This window comes from Pleuronectes platessa, chromosome 23 (genome assembly GCF_947347685.1).
Source record: "Pleuronectes platessa chromosome 23, fPlePla1.1, whole genome shotgun sequence".
Taxonomy (NCBI): domain Eukaryota; kingdom Metazoa; phylum Chordata; class Actinopteri; order Pleuronectiformes; family Pleuronectidae; genus Pleuronectes; species Pleuronectes platessa.
In genome coordinates this window covers 8,526,595-8,543,013 of record NC_070648.1, presented here as the reverse complement: position 1 = coordinate 8,543,013, position 16,419 = coordinate 8,526,595, and the positions used below count along the sequence as shown (strand labels likewise).

Here is a 16,419-nt window from a genome sequence, read left to right as displayed (position 1 = left end):
GCGTCTTCAGCCTGTGTTTAACTTGAACTAAATTTCTTTCTTTCGGGTGACATTATAATCATCAATATCCTTCCGCCATGCAACATAGTTCTCGGAGAACTGCCGTGTTTCCGGCGTGGCTCGTGAATCCGGTGCAGGTGTTTCCATTAAAGCTGATCCACGGTTAACCACGCGGACCCTCAGGTGAGCCGGCGGTGAGAACAGACGGAAGATGGCGCCGAGACGCACAAGGAACGCGGTGACCATCCCGAACCAAGAGCAGATGAGACGCAGCAGACTGGCTCTGTTCATCCAGCAGTTTGAGAAAGAAGGTGGGTTCAGCTTGGTTAATGTTCCCGCTTCAACAGGGTCCTACCGTTGTCCCTAAAACACCCACGTTTCTGTCCTCCAGCCCAAGAGCGCATGAATGAGCTGGAGGCCAAACTGGAGAACATGCTGTCCACGGTGGACAAGGTGTTCGAGGTGGAGCTGATGAAGATGCCTCCTTCTCTTCAAAACACCCTCATTGGAGATTTAATCAGAGGTGAGTGTTTCTTTTTAATGAGTTCATAAAATGTATTTCTCCTAGTTCTACAATCTACTGTGACTTTGTTATTGTTTGTGTGAAGAAGGAAGTTGGAAAACCTTGTGTTCATCCTACCTGGTTTATCTGCAATGAATTATTAAACTCAACTTCCTTTTATTCCTGTTCATGTGCGTCTCTGATGTAAGTTAGTGTTATGTTCTTTCATTACATGCTGACTATTTCAGAGGTCAGTTAAGTCAATCTTCAGACCAGTTCAAAAAAGATTTGAACCAAAAGCTCTGGAGCATTGCAGCAACAAAATGAACTGTGTGTTTTGTACTTTGTAGACAAATTGCTAAAGAAGAAGTTATTCTATGAATGTTGTTGCTATGACAGAGATCAACACACTCTGCCATAATATAAATGATCAACTGCCCCGCCCTCACTGACTGCTGCAGTGCCCCTTTTTAAATTTGATTTAATATTGTATTTATCGTCTGTCCAAATCGCACCAAATTTGATTTTTTTCCCTTCTCCAACGGTCCTGTGTTACAGAGCAGGAACTCTCTGCCAGTGATGTATCAATTGCCATGAAGGTGAGCTGACAGAAATCTCACCATTTTTATAATTTAATTTTTTAAATTATTATAGTTTTAACCGGCTTAGTTGTCCCTCCCTTTATGCAGAACGAGTCCCTCGAGATGCACCAGACCCTCAGGAGGTGTCACAGTAAAAGAGGTGACTTTTTTTTGACTAACATTATCTTTGAAAATCGTGCTCAAAATCCAATTTAAATAGTTCAATGGGCATTTGTGCTTTTATTTTTGTAGTCCAATCAAGTGCTTCTACCACAGTTCAGTCTGCTTCAGTCCAGAGGGCCTCACACAAGACCACTAAGGTATCTGATGATGTAGCAGGTGATGTTTGCACATGCACGTTAAAGAAGACCAAAGCTTTCTAATGTGTGCACTGAGTGATGTGACTGATCTAATACTTTTATATGTTCAGAGGTTTTAAAGCTAGTCTGTCAAAGGTCAACATCACTGTTTCCTCTCAAACTTCTTTTTTTTTTGCATCCAGAACAAACCATATCCGCGAAAGGCCTCGAGATTCCTTTCAAAAATGATTTTAGCCTCTTGAACATATCTCAAGTTTGCCCGAATTCAGTCTTAATTTTGACCAGTCGCCTATTGGACTCAAAGATTATACCTGCAGGTTTGTAACTCTAGTTTTTACTTGCAGGCCTTAAACGGCACAAGCAGGACCCGAACGTTGGCCGGCAGTAGCAGCACAGGAAACATCCGGTAGGACGTGTAGAAATGTTTGACTTCTGCTGAGCTTCGTGTAGACTGCTGATGTTTGCCGTTGATTTCTTTATTTTGTTTTTGTCTACAGGGGTTCCGCAGTCACTGCCAAGAGGACTCAAAGCCGGTTGACAAAAACCAGCGAGCAGATACCAGTCACCAAACCCAAACTCAGGTTTTTGGGAAGGGGGGGGTTATCATTTCACCGCCGCTGATATTTGTACCTTTTTGGCTTCTAAAGGCCAGTTCATTTTTAACATGAGGAGTTAATTGGACTCTTGTGTTGTCTCAGGTCGGTGGTCTCTGCTGGTGATCTGCACTGTTCAATGGCCGGCTCGGCTGCACACATCACCGTCACCACAGCACAGGGGCAGGTATGGTGCTAAACGCAGGATTACAGAGAAGCTCCTGGACTGATTTTCTCTAAACTTGATGGGATATGGGCTGAGGAAAACTCTGAAGGGGAAAAAAAATCTGGCATATTTTGGGAACTGATATCTTTGAATGTGTGCAATCTAGTGCAGCTTGATCTAATTTAAGGGAATCCCTTTGAGTGCCATTGTATTTATTCAATTTAAGGCCTGTGGATTTGACCAAACAATGTAATACCGACCGAAACGCTTATCCCTCTGTCATGATATAAAAGCTCCATAGACTAGACACATCTGGCCTTCTTGCTAATATTTAGTTTTACTGCTAATACCGGACGCACGTGTTGCCAACGTGTATGTACTGAATGGATTCTACATGTGGTTCTCTTCCTTCTAGACCGTCAGCTTCTCTGAAGAGACAAAGGAGGAAATAAACCTTGAAATGCTGGATGACGTGGCATGGTGCCAGATTCAGAAGCTGACGGTAGTGGTGCACTTTTATTTTTTTCAATGTGATTTATTGGTGTCCGTAAGTTCATTACCAGAACAAAAGGAGTTAACAAAAGCATCTTGAAATGTACCGTTTTCCGACTTGTTGGATTTTGGACTTTCAGAATCTGATGGAGTATCTGTCCAGGCAAAATCGCTGCCAGCGATGAGTGAAGATTCCGGAGCAAGTCCACTGAGACACGAGGATTTTTTAAAGTGTTTTAACAAATAAAATAATAAAGCTTATTTGCCTTATCATGTGACTACACGCTGCATTTGTATGATTTAGTCCATAAAATGACAAAAACAAAGTCCTGTGATTAAATTAGCTGAACCTTTTAATCCAAATTAAAGAACATTTAGAAATACAGGTTCATAAAAAAAGTTCAGCAGACAGTCAAAGATCATGTTTGTAAAATATGTCAAGAAAAATCGACCCAGTCACAACAAACTACCTACTTCTTTTTAATCTTAAGAGAACTACACCACAGCTGTAATGCATCACTTTAGCTTCTCCATCTCCACTTCCATGGGCGCTGTGCTGTGTGGCGGGGCCGAGGGAGATCTGGACGACGTGGACTGGGCTTGCGTCTCTTCAGGAGCCAGTCGTGGATGGAAGGGACCGACCAGCCAGTTGAGCGGCGTGTTGTTGACCAGATAATCCATGACGTTGTCCAGAGAGCTGCTTATTTTGCCCAGCTGTGCTCTGCTGCTGGCCAGCATGCTGTCGGGCAGGTCTCCCAGCACCTGGGCCTGGCTGAAGGTGCCGTAGACCTGCGAGGCAGAGCGGCCGAGGGAGAGCGCCTCCTGCTGGACGTGATTGGGGAGGCCCTGCAGGCCGGAGACGATGACCAGACAGGTGGTTTGGAGCTGCTGGGTGAGGGAACGTGCCAGGGCCAAGGTGTTTGACTCAATTACCTGCGAGGAAGAAATGGAGAATGGTTTCACAAGTCATTCTTTCAGGCTGGAGATTTAGAGCAGTCGTTTAGAAGTGCAAGATAAGTAGAAACATTCCCAATGCATAAAATCTGCTCAATTTGCACTTGAGGGTCTATATTAGTAATTAAAATAGAACACGTTTGTGGTGTTGCACTTTGTTCAGTACATAACAAGACATTCGATTTGTTTGTTGTACTGTTTCGTTGTCTTTTTATTTGGTGCACTGTACTGCAAGCCAAGTTTCCTCCTCACCTCTGCGTCGTGCCCGTGCTCCTGGGTTGGACTGTTGGACTTCCAGGCCACCAAAGAGTTGAGCTTGTCATTTACAATCTGGTTTGCCCCGCCAATATGCTTTCTGCCGTATTCAATCTGGAAAAACAAACGCAACTGAGCAATTGATCCACCTTTTGTAGAGACCTCAGACGTCTCATGAACGGAATGTTTCGTATTGTGAGAGCCAGCGGACCCACCATGTCAACAGTGGAGTTGAGCCCTGAGATGAATCCCATGCTGCGTTGCTTGCCATCTTGGATTCTGGCCACAGCCCTGGTGTAAGCCCGCTTCCTCAGCTTTGTGGAGAGAGAACCCAGTCGCACGTAGTAGCTCACATTCCTCCTATCAAAGCCGTTCACAAGTTTGGCCTCCAGCTCTGTCACGAGGGAGGGAAAGGTAACATGTTTAGTTAAAAAAAATAAAATCTAAATTGATGGCAATTAAGTTATTGATCCTTAATCGTGAAGGCGTCTGCTATAAATTGCTATGATGTTGGCATTTTGCATGTTTAAGTAACTGGAAGCATTAAAGCCACGACACGTATATACTGGTTAATTCCTGAAAAGAGAAGCACATAGTGTACAGGCTTGTTATAATCTTCTGCAGGTCACAGTTCACTCTAAACAACTGCTCCTTTTATGACTGAGAAAAACAAGCAATGCAAATTTAGATTTCCCCCCCCTAAACTGAACAAATCCAGCTTAAACAACGTACTCTAAGATAACTGGCCCCTGATTCAGCCTGTTACAAATAAACAAGTTCTTATTTCATCAGCTACTCTCATTTTGTGTCTTATTAAAACCAAAACTGCTCAATGTAATAAAAACAACTCTATATAAGATTGTGTATTTTTAGCCTGGTATTTAGTATTATATAGATGATTGTAGGATATTTTTATGGAATAGGAAATAAACTACACCTTTCTATTGAGCAGCTTTTAATATAAATGTTTTTCCTCCTATGAAATCAGATCCTAGGCCTCTAAGAAAATGAATGAAACAACCTATAACAATAGACCAGTCTTTGTTTAAGTCTTTAATTGGCTCGTCTGAAGAGGGGCCAAAGCCTGAAACATTACCAGGGAGGTAAATACCAGTGATGGTGCTTTGGCTCAGTTTGAATTGGCCACCCCACTCACCCAGCTCATCCTCCGTCAGAGGCAGGTACTGCTCCACCAGGCTCTCGGACGTACTGAGCGCCGTGTCCACTCCGCTGCTGACCAGCTGGGCCACTCTGCTCTCCAGCACTGTGCTGACACTCCCAGTGACCACAGTCTTGGTCCTCTCCATGCCACCCTGCACCGCCTCCCGAGTTCTCCCCACAACGCTGGTTAGCGTGTCTGAGACCGTGTCCTTGGCCGTGCTCACCACATCCTTGGCACTGGAAACGATCTGGACGGGGGACAGAAACATGGACGAATAAATAAATTATTCATTTGGGAGACAGCGATTGAGAAAGACCAGACATCAGACGTGGCTGAACTCTGATTAGTCAACATCGACTGTGAAATAGGAAGTTTTGAAATTTGGAAATCCAGTTAATACCTGCTCAGGCGGCTGGTGCAGAATCGGTAAGGTTTTCTCAATCTTGTCCAAACCTTTGCAGGCGAGGTCATTGGCAATGGCAACTGCAAACAACAAACAAAGCAAATAACATGATCAGATTTAATCTTTAGGCTTTGCAATTCTATAAAAATGTTCCCCTTGATTATAGTGTACATTTTCGCTCATTCTAGTGTGATTATGAGGGAACAGATAAACTGGGTGAAAGTTCAGGAAGGGCCAGAGCCAGCAGCCCAACTTGAACATCCTGTGTGACTCACATAGTCAGCACATAACTATTCTCTTAGTTTCACTTTAGTCAGATAAAAGTTTTACGCCACGCCTACGTACATAGGCCAGCCAGTTAAGTGAAATTCCCACCAAAGGCTTCTTACTCTGAGGCTCCAGTTTGTCCATGATGGGCGAAGCAGTGGTGAGGGCCACGGAGGTGATGGTGCGGACTCCCTGTTCGGCGGCCTCACACACGCTCCTGATGTAAGGGTGGGTGTCCTTGGTGGTGCAGTACATGCTGGACACCAAGCCGTAGGTGGAGCTCACCAGAGGGAGGCTGGTCACCCTCTCCACCACATTCTGTCGGACATAAACAGGAAACATTAGTTTATTCAAATTATTCTGTGATTTGGTCCAGAGGTGCCTCCTTTCACAGATACATATCTATGTTTTTCATGTTATATACTTATTCCTATGGGGTAATTCATATTTAATTCTGAATACTGTGTGGGAGGAACATCTGATATGTGCCACATACATTATTTTTGCATTGCTGAACAGATAGATTTCTATTTTTTTAGAACTTTTTATTTGTATTCTTGTTTTCGATTCCCCCCAAATTAATTTAGCCGCTCTCCAGATGTAAACTTATGATATGCTTTACATTTGTTTGCATATGAATTGGATAAAACTCAGTATTTAACTCAACTAAATAATACACATTTAGGGTTTATAATGTAACAGATTATAATAAAGAGGGAAGGCAATAATCAGATGGATTGAAAATTCGTCAAGGTGTATTCAAATCAATAGTAATAAGGCAGAAAGTTCTTACTTTTCCATACTTTGAAAAGGACGTTTTATTTAGGTATTTGTCAGCTGACAGAAATTGACCTAAATAACAAGTGTGATGTTGAAAACAGGAGATCGAAGTCTTTTTACACTCACCTGATGTACGATGACGTCTGCTGCTGCCATGTCTCCTGAAAGATAACAACTTTTAAAAGTTTGATAAACTGAAAAAATTACGTGAAGGCATCATTACAAAAGCTACAATAGGTTGAAATACAATATGAGACGATCAGTCATTAAAACTCACCGAGTGTTGTCTGTCTCTTTCCCGTTCAGTGAACTGATGCCGCATGACGAGCTGCAGCTGGATTTATAGAGTGCGCAACTATCGCGAGATTTTACGCGGCGTGGTTTGTGGGCCAAAGGTAAAGGGGCCAAAAGTTGAGCTGGGGAAATCCTGTGAAATCATCCGTCACGAGTCTGTGACCTATGACTGCAGACTGATTTATTATGGTTTCATAAGACATTGGCTTCTCCTGATCACAGGATGATTAATAACATTTTTATAGAGGTTGTCATCTAGAAAATAACATTAGTCTTACATATTCGTTAAGTACAGACAGAAACTTCATCGGAAAACTTGATTTCTAACTCCTGGGACAACACCAGTATAAAAATATAAATCCTAAAAGTCTAATTGTAACCAGCGCTATCATACAGTACTGTTTGTAGAATAAATAAGATGATTTACTTCCTATATTAAACATCCATAATCTTCAAATTTGCACATTTTTGTAGGAACATGGTGAGATACACATCTTAATTGTATCGTATTTTATATAGACCCCTAAAGATCAACATCCTGTCCTTGATTATTATCTGAGCCCAAATTTGTTATTTGTACTTAGTTCAAAAACTATTTTTATTCAGTTAACAATACGACACACACACATGCACACTGGACATTGATCTAATGATATTTTATCGTCCACGTCACATCGTCGTCATTGATTTTCTTTGATATGATTTTATAGCAATCAAAGTGCATCTGATGTGGACTCATGACTCATCAGGATGAGTTGATGAAACATATAATGTCTCTCTCTGGTTTTCAGAGGTGTAATGTGTCTTATATTTTACCTTCTTGAATAATTGGCCTTAAAGGGTTACTGTAGGCTCAACATCCTTCTGCCTAGAAATGTTTATTCTTAAGAAATGACGCATAAAATCAACATTTTCAGAGAAGAAATTAATTAAAGATGGACCGTGCCCCATGTGCGCCTAATGTAGAAACGCCACTGATGAATCTACAGGAACGTGTTGTTATAGTAATGTTGGCAGTAAGGGAGAGTTGGCTGTCGAGTGTCACACCCAGGTTCCTGGCAGTCTGAGTGGGGGTTAACACGGAGTTGTCAAAGTTAATAGTCAGGTCATGGGTGGGAGAGTCTTTCCCTGGAAGGGAAAGTAGTTCAGTCTTGTCAAGGTTAATTTTCAGGTGGTGTGCAGACATCCACTAAGAGATGTCAGTCAGACAGGCAGAGATTCATGCTGCTACCTGTGTTTCAGATCGGGGGAAAGACAGGATGAGTTGGGTGTCATCAGCATAGCTATCGTAGGAAAAGCCTTGTGAGTGAATGACAGAGCCGAGAGAGTTGGTGTACAGAGAGATCTAGGACCACTGTCACTGCAGGAGTGGAGTTGTTTGTTGACGGCTCAGCATCAAAGGATTCATGGTCCATGTATGTCCGCGAATCAAACTTTGACGCCACGCCACGGTCACACCGTGTGATGATCGATCTTTGAGTTAGTTTGGATCTCCATCTTGTTGTGATGAAACTCATCTCAATTTGAAGTTAATCTGATGTAAGCCCTGGTACAAGTACCTCAAAGTAAAAATGTGGAATATGGCCAAAATAGCCACTAAATGCAAAATAGCAGGCTTCCTGTTTTTCCAATTGCACCTTCAGACTTTTTTGTTTGTCAGATCATGATAGATCTGTGTATTGATTTTTGTGAAGATCATTTAAAATTCCTCCAGAATACATTCATTTTCACCACTTTCTAATTTTCTACAAATTTTGGTAAGAAAAACCTCAAAAAGCCAATTAATTCGCCTGAAAAATAATAATAATCCTTACAATTCAATAGGGTCTCACTGTCTGTTAGTGCCTGTCAGTGCTCGGCCCTAATAATACCTGATGGCCATACCAGTCAGTGCTGGTTTATTGCTGGTGTTTTGTGAGAATATTTCCTCGTAGTTACAAGAGATAGCCACTTAGTGGCGCCAAAGCAGCAAAGTTCTGCCTGAACTTCAACATGTGGAATTAAACCTTGCGTATGAGTCGGTATGAGTCAATTACTTTTTATGGAGTTATGTATTTTTTAAAGTGTTATTATTATCATCATCATCATCATTTATGTTCATCTGCTGAAATTGATGTTTGAGTGAAACATTACAGTGTTTTTTCCCCTCTTCTCTCATGTAACAGACAGCAGAGATGAAAAGACAGATCAGTCATGGCGGCGCTGCCCTCCTGTTTCCCATGGGGTCTGCCGCAGTGCAGGTGGCACTCATAGATTCTGGCCTGACTGCAGAGGAGATCCTCGGCACATGGCGACCCACCATTGTGCTCTCTGAGATAGGTAGAGCTGTGGGCTGCGTGCCATGGCTTCCCTGTCTGGTAGTGAGTAACAGATATCTGAGGGCCACTGGGAAAGTGTCACTCTCCCAGTTCACACAGCGTCAGCGGCCCTATGTGAAGACAGAGACAGAAGGAGGGTTGGGGAGAGCGGCTGTCCCTTTCACGCTCTCTGGATCATGGGGAACGGAGGAAGGCATGTGGCTTTAAAGCAGGGGAGAAAGAAAGTGACAAGTCTTTGGTTCAGTGGTATGCTTTGGTGAGCTCCCACTTCATACCCTCAAAGCTGCTGCTGCCTCAAACATCGTCTGCTGTCAGGCTGCAGCCCTCGTGGCTGCTCTATTCACCAAATGTATCTGGGACCTCTGGATTCATTTAATACACTGGGATTAGGAATCAAACTACAGATAGAATCTTTTTAATAACTGCACCCTCCTACAACTCTGACATGCAAATTACAGAGCTAGAATTTTATATTTGATTTTTGTGAATGTAAATTAGGCCAAATGCAACTTACTGTATTTACCCATGAGTAACTTATAAGTTGGATAAGTGAGCCAGAAAAGGAAAATAAAAAAATCAACAACATAGCGGCATTCAAATTTGTCACAGGCATGGCTGCAGCTGTCTGCTGAACTCTGTTCACTTGGTTCAAAGCATACTCCTTTGTTTTGCCTTTTTTAGAATACTTTATTTTTAAATTATTAATATTAGTATTAGATTTGCACAACCAAAGCACAGTGACGCAACACAGAAAAAGAATTGCAGTTTTAACAGGAACAGCCTGGAGAGGGACAGGAAATGAATATCGTTACCATCACAAAGAAAAGTCTGGGTGTCATTTTGATCGAGTGCGGGCAAAGGAACTATTGGCTGTGTTCTTGTCAGAGTGAATTTACGCCGTCATTTCAACATCTGGGGCCGAAAAATAGCTGCAAATCGTTTACTGCCAAATCTGGCACTATTATTCTTCCCAGCTTCATCCCGACCCCGGAGCTGTGGAGGTCGTGCATGCAAAAATGAAATACATCTTATCAAAATGATGGCTGCCCTCTTGAAATAACCATTACTTTAGCTTTTTAATAAATCGCAGATCAACGCCGACAATATTTCTTTAGGCATTAACCGCAGATTTGCTGCGACAGTATAGACAAGAGTCTTGTTAAGCAGGGCTCTGTGCACCTGTCAGATATAATCCTCTAATAATGACTTGGGCTCATTAGCTACACCATCCGAGTTAACCGTCCACATATCCCACTGAGAGGGTCTCGTCAGAAAGGGAGTCAACAACTGCACAGGGTTAAAAGTGTGAGAAAAGGTCAGCATGTGGCCAGCCTGGCTTTGAAAGGGAGATGTGTGTTGCGTGCAGGGCCACACCCTGACCCCGATCCACCGTGATGATGATTTTCTTAGCGAGGGAAAAATAGACTTGAAAAGCATCGCGAGGTATAGATATAATCGTCCGGTCAACGAAACGTATTCATCGAATGGGTCACATCGGAGGTGAGACAACACCGTGCTTCCAGCCGTGCTGGGATAAGCAGGCGGGCTGTTTGTGCTTTTTGTTTTTTCTGGGTTGCTGTTGCTGTCAACCAAACCGAGTCAGGGTAATTATGCTATAATTGAGCATGATCTGAAACCAAATGTCCGAGTTGTGCCGTCTGAGCCAGTGTTTACAGAAAACAGCTGCTCAAATAGGCTCTTAGGAGGAATTAGAATAACATTTCTTGTGTCCCAGCGTCTGAGTGTGTCTCTGTCTCTGTGCGCAAGTGTGCATACAGGCGTGGGTCGGCTATTTGGGCACCTACACAGACAATCTCTTTGTTTTGGAAGTGTTCGCCCGAGTCTTCGGGTGGAGACAGGAGCCAAGAACAACGTGGGAAACGGGCCCTCGTTTCATTTCTGCTTTCTCTCCGGGCTTTTTTTTTGCAGTGTCTTTGTCAGACGGATGTTCAGCTGGGCGGCCAGCACCGTACCTGAGGCGTACGTGCAGGCAAACCAAAACGGGGTGCCTGGACATGGGAGAAGCCGTAATGGGGGAAGCGAGTGGCAGCTGACAGCCGTGCCAAGCTGTCTGTCATTGCTTTGTCTTTGACACAGATAGGTCGTGCACTGGAGCAGAACTCTGCCCAGGTGGTCTCCCTGGGTAGCCCGTGGCCTGCAGTCCAGTACAAGATGCTGGAATTTGAAAAACCACACAGGAAGCAGCAGAAATCACTGCGAGGTCTGGTTTGAAGCAGAAGTGTTGCAGGAGCCTCAATGTGGTTATCATCTCTACTCAGCAACGGCTCGTTTTTCTTTCCGATTCAAGGCAATGAAGGAGATGAGTCATGTGAATTGTGATGTACCGACACAATAGGAAGCACTCTTGATTATCCCTATGCCCCGAAAGCTGCACGGAGCAACTGACTCTTATTAATGTCTGACCAATGAGATTCATGTACAGGAAGTCAAGAGACTTCAAGTTCAAAGACAAAACAGAGAAACTGAATATTTGTTAAAATATAGGTAAGACTTGAAACTACTTTATTACAGTATAGGAAAAATAGGAATCTTAAGTAATCAAACCTGCTCACCAAAGTTAGATGGAGCAAGAACAGACGTTCAGGGTGAGGAGTAGGAATGGGAGGGGCTCCATTCTCCCTATTTCAAGTCAGTGTACCATCAAACTAATTCTGAAGGTGCTATTTCCGGTTAAAAAAGAAGCTGCTTAGTGTTGCTTTAAACTAATTAAAATTGACCAAGAGGAAGCATGGAATAAAAAATCCCCCAAACAGCACTGAAGATGAAGGTGGAACACAAGGTGAAGAATGTGCTTTGGCGCTTATTTGCCTTGTTCTCATGGATGAAACTGATCCCGGGGGTTGTTTAGCTCTCTCTGTCCTACATTTCTCTGTTCAACTATTTTACCAGCAACCAGCCTGCAGCATATTTACTGAAACAATAGACAGCCTCATCTACAACATAACAATATCCTTTTCTGCTGCTGCGTCTCTCTTTCTTTCTTTTTTCGAGCTGCTTGATTGTTTTCTTCTGATTTCTGCTGAGCTGTAATATCCTCGGAAAATCTGATGAGGGCCCCATCAGATACAGAATCTCAGATTAACTCTGTCACTAGATAATAGGAAATCCTGGATTTGTGCAGAATGCCGCTAATCTCATTGCGTGGAACTCGATGCCGAAAGTTATCCATCGCGAAATATTTTAGGCAAATTTATGAACCTTCATCGAGCAGCATATTTGGTTATAGCCGTAAGCAAGGATTTGTATGAAATTAGATACTTCCCTGAAGAAATAGGGAAAAAATTATACCCTTGGGTTATCAGACAGGCTTGGCTGATCCCTGGCAACAGAGTGCGGAGTGTTGTGTCCGCCGTGCAGGCTTTTTTGGACTGGCGGTCTGTGGCACGATGCCCTCAGACAGCAAGCAGTGGATGTGACATGCCTGACGGAACGCGATGACTGCAGCTGAAACAGATCTGCGCTGACAGACAGACAGGTTACTGTACCCTTAGCAAGCCTGGCATTCCCGGGACAGTGCGGCCCGGCGATGGCAAGAGCTTTCGTTTCCTCTGGAGTCTCAAGCATGAGCAGACACACGTACAAACACATGGTACACACACACAAAAACATACACACACACACACGCACGCACACATACAGGTTGTGTGCCAAATTCCACAAGGCAGTAAAGGCAATCGGGGACAGATGAGAAAGGCAACCGAGTGGTTGTAGACTGCATGCCGAGGGAGTGGGAGCTATAACAAGGTGCCACAACAACATTCGTAGGAGTTTGTGTGCTTTATAGGACATTTCTAATGCTCCCTAATTATCACTTTGTGGTAGATGTTCTTGGATCAGTGCAAAACTGAAGGAATAGGATGTCAATTTGTACTCTTATTTTTTATAGTGCAGCTTTCGAGTTTTGTCCTGTTTCCAGTTTTCAGCTTAGCTTAGACCGCCATCGATAACCGAATGGAACCGGTCACTGAATTCATGTTTTAAAGGCAGACATTGGGGCGGCTGTGGTTGCAGGATGTCTTGATCCCGGGCTCCTCCAGTCTGCCTTCTGAAGTGTCCTTGAGCTGGGTATAGAAGCATATTTTAGTGTGTTTCTATACACAGTCAATTTGAATCTGTTTTCTCATCCAAGTCTTGGAAAAACAGCAAATAAGTATATTTCCCCCTAATGGCAAACGTTTCTATATGTTTTCATTCTATTTCTGCAATTGCCTAGTGTCAAATCTGGAGATGTTTGCGCTTGGGAGCAAAAATCGGTTGCAGTAGCTGCCTCTTTAAAGCAAAAACAAGGTAGCTGGTGTCCCGTGAAGGGCATTTTCTCTCGCTGGTATCTGGCAAATTCCTGCCCTCTCTTTGAACGCATGTGACAAGCAGCGCTTTGACTCCCAGGCCAAATATCACTGATCAAACGGCTGTGTTTGGTGTCAGCTACAGGGAGACAACAAGCTTACTCATAAGGGGGGCACTGACCTGCTCTGAGTATGTTTAGCCAGGGAAACCAACACATGTACAGTACATACTATGGCCCTGTTTTGGACCTGTAAAGTCATACCTGAATGCTTGTGTGTTCAACATGCAGAGCGAGAAGGTGGTGGCTGGGTCTAAAAGGGCCTAGATGTGTGAAGCAGTGTCACCGGGTGTCCAACATCCAGCCCATCATTACATTCAAACAGAATATCTCAGCTGAAAGACGGTCATTAGCTGCTGTCTCAACCCTTTATTAGTCTCCCCGCACAGAAAAGTCCCTGGAAGATGAGTTGAGCAAACAACTGACAGATGCTATTTATGCTCGTCTGGTCCCTAAAAATACATCTGTGCCCGGGGCAGTGATTTTGCAGCTCTGCCGATGGGAGCCCCCGAGCGAGTGGTCCCGCTGAACACGTCCATCAATGAGAGCAACAGCGTTTGTAACATGAGGACGTGACTTTAGCTACGCACCGCCGGTCACAGTGAATGTAAACTATTCATGTCTCGCAGAATTATCTCCTGCTTGCCCGGGCTTTGTCAGGTGTCTGTGGCGCTCTCAGGGTGCCGGGGGTGGTCAAAGTTCAACAAGAGGCTCCCGGAGTATTTCCTCTTTCAAAGACACTGAACTTTTCACGATGAGTGGCATAAGCAGGCAGGCTTTGAATGTCAAGCTATTACGGATGACGATTTAACCCTGAGGTGGAAAGGAAATGAATTCAACCCCCATCTCAGAGTTCAGGTGAAGATCCCCCCCCCCTCCTGTGGAAATAAACATTAACATTCCTGTGCTCGGTGTGTTAATAGAGATTAAGCTGAATTCAAGCCTGCGTGTCAGGCAGCAATTCAGGTGGCTCATACCATACATACCTGTTCCATATTGTGTCTCCGCACCTCAGCCCTTTGAATTTGGCTGAGGACAATTGACATTTTCCAGGAACATTGTTATTAAGGTGTTGTTGGACAGCTTCAAAAGCAACTAACAAGGAGCAATGCCCTACAACTGTGGTCTGAGCTTCAAAGAACATTATATCTCTTAGTTCAATAGCTGCATGAGTTGAACACAGCTATCGACTTGAATGGCACTCAAAAGAACGCATTCCACCATTCCGACAGCCCCCTTAAATTCAATTGAGCTGCACCAAAATTACACACACGAATAGAATTGAGTCCCTTGAATCTACGCCATTTTGTTTTTGAATCAAGAGCTATGAATTATTTCCTGGGAAATCAATCAAAATGTCCACAAAAAAAATGCAGCGATATTGGATTTCATCCCTGATCTGGATCCGCATCAAATTTTAACAGGTTCTTCCCTGACCGTTATTGCAAATAAGTTTTGTGGTAACGCATCAAGTACTTTTGGCATAATCTTGATCATACAAACCAACCAAGAATCGAATGGGGTGTAAGGGGTTTAAACATAACCTCCTTGGCAGGGGTGATTATAACACAAAAAAACCTTCTATAATGTGGACAAACAAGTTTTAAGTTACAGTCTAGGAGTATGGGTAATTTACTCTACACACAAAAAGAAAACCAGGACAGCACGTGACCCTAATTTGGACCTGCGTGTATGAAGTGTTCAAAGATACACTGTAGACCTTTATTAACCTGCACAGGGGGATAAAGAAAACGAAAAGAAAGATCTGCTTCAAAACCAAAGGAAACTGCTATTTCTACTGCCGCGGCCAAGAAATGACATAGATCTCATCAAAGTAAATCAGAAACAACAGTTGATTTCTATCTTATGCCAGCGAAAGGCCAAGAGTGAACATTTCGTTCCATCCAGTTGATCTCAGTTCATACGAAAGCCTGAGCTTGATTCAGATAAAAAAGCTCTTCTTGGCCTTAAATGGCACATGGTTGGCGGCGCGGGCACCCGGCTTGAAAGGCTAAGACGTTTCATACTTGTGACTTGACTCAAAGCTGTGAAAAGTGGTCACAATCCTCATCTGGCGCACAGATCACAATTATGAGTGTGTGTGTGTGTGTGTACATATGGCGGACGTTCTGCCTGCTGAAAATATGCACATGACATTGTCCACGTGATGCAGCGACTGTTGCTTTGAGAAGTTGCCACTGACCAGAGAAGAAACTGAGATTAGATATAATAGGCTGTATATAAAGTGTTGCCAAAGTGTATCGATTGTCACCTGGAGCATAGGTCATAAACCCAATAAGCTCCTCATTGTTAGTGGATTTGACATGGCCCTAACAAAAAAATTCAAAGTACATGTCCCGGATATTTGGGATTCATTTCTGAACACTGGGAGGAAGTGAAGACGTGTCATCAATGTTTATACAATCCATGTTGGAAATGCATACACCTAATTGCAACTGGGTCCGACTATGACTAGTTCTGCAATTTATTTCAAACCCTTGTTACAAGCTTTTGTCAACAACCACAATCTTTATAAAAGTGGCTTGTTTACACATGTCCCGATCAAACTGGTCCGTGCATGGTCCCCTAAAAACATAACTGAATCGGAGCAGGGACTTTAACTAGAAGCAAAAATCACAACAGCAACCGCACACAGAAGTCTGGAACAATCACCCTGAGTGGGAGCAGATTCAAAGCAGACATTTTCTGCTGCAGTAACCTACGAATAACCCTTCTTTACTTTAACTTTGCTGGGGTTTTAAAAGTCCTGCATGCTGTTCTCACATCAGCCAGTGCCGCATTACGTGAGGATGAGCCTCCACCGTCAAACACCACCAAGCATCATTCAAAACCCCTGCGTGTCCCTGCAGCCTATCAGCGCGTAATGGCACCGGGAGCGTGTTTCTTTAAGAATGTAAGGTGGGTGAGCCCCTTCTCCTGACGCGCGCCTGGTATGCAAACATAAA

At 43.5% G+C, this 16,419-nt stretch overlaps 2 protein-coding genes across 4 annotated transcripts; one reads left to right on the top strand and one right to left on the bottom strand.

Annotated features, from left to right (window-relative positions):
* Window positions 1–180: 180 nt before the first annotated feature.
* Window positions 181–3,183, top strand: cdca9 (cell division cycle associated 9). The gene is made up of 10 exons (XM_053415615.1): window positions 181–311; window positions 392–523; window positions 1,061–1,101; window positions 1,192–1,243; window positions 1,336–1,403; window positions 1,748–1,809; window positions 1,901–1,984; window positions 2,102–2,183; window positions 2,578–2,664; window positions 2,795–3,183. The coding sequence occupies exons 1-10, from the start codon at window positions 212–214 to the stop codon at window positions 2,837–2,839; spliced, it is 753 nt and encodes a 250-aa protein (XP_053271590.1). The 5' UTR covers window positions 181–211; the 3' UTR covers window positions 2,840–3,183.
* Window positions 2,990–6,807, bottom strand: plin2 (perilipin 2). Of its 3 annotated transcripts, none has more exons than XM_053415611.1 (8): window positions 6,753–6,807; window positions 6,602–6,636; window positions 5,818–6,013; window positions 5,426–5,508; window positions 5,020–5,272; window positions 4,079–4,257; window positions 3,861–3,977; window positions 2,990–3,587 (listed from the first exon to the last, which is right to left on the bottom strand). In XM_053415611.1, exons 2-8 carry the CDS (start codon window positions 6,629–6,631, stop codon window positions 3,171–3,173), a joined length of 1,275 nt encoding a protein of 424 aa, XP_053271586.1. In that variant the 5' UTR covers window positions 6,632–6,636; window positions 6,753–6,807; the 3' UTR covers window positions 2,990–3,170. The 3 variants fall into 3 exon arrangements, with proteins under 3 accessions (XP_053271586.1, XP_053271587.1, XP_053271589.1); XM_053415612.1 differs by having other exon boundaries at window positions 6,602–6,633; window positions 6,753–6,787; XM_053415614.1 differs by having other exon boundaries at window positions 6,602–6,650; window positions 6,753–6,784.
* Between the last annotated feature and the right edge of the window lie 9,612 nt (window positions 6,808–16,419).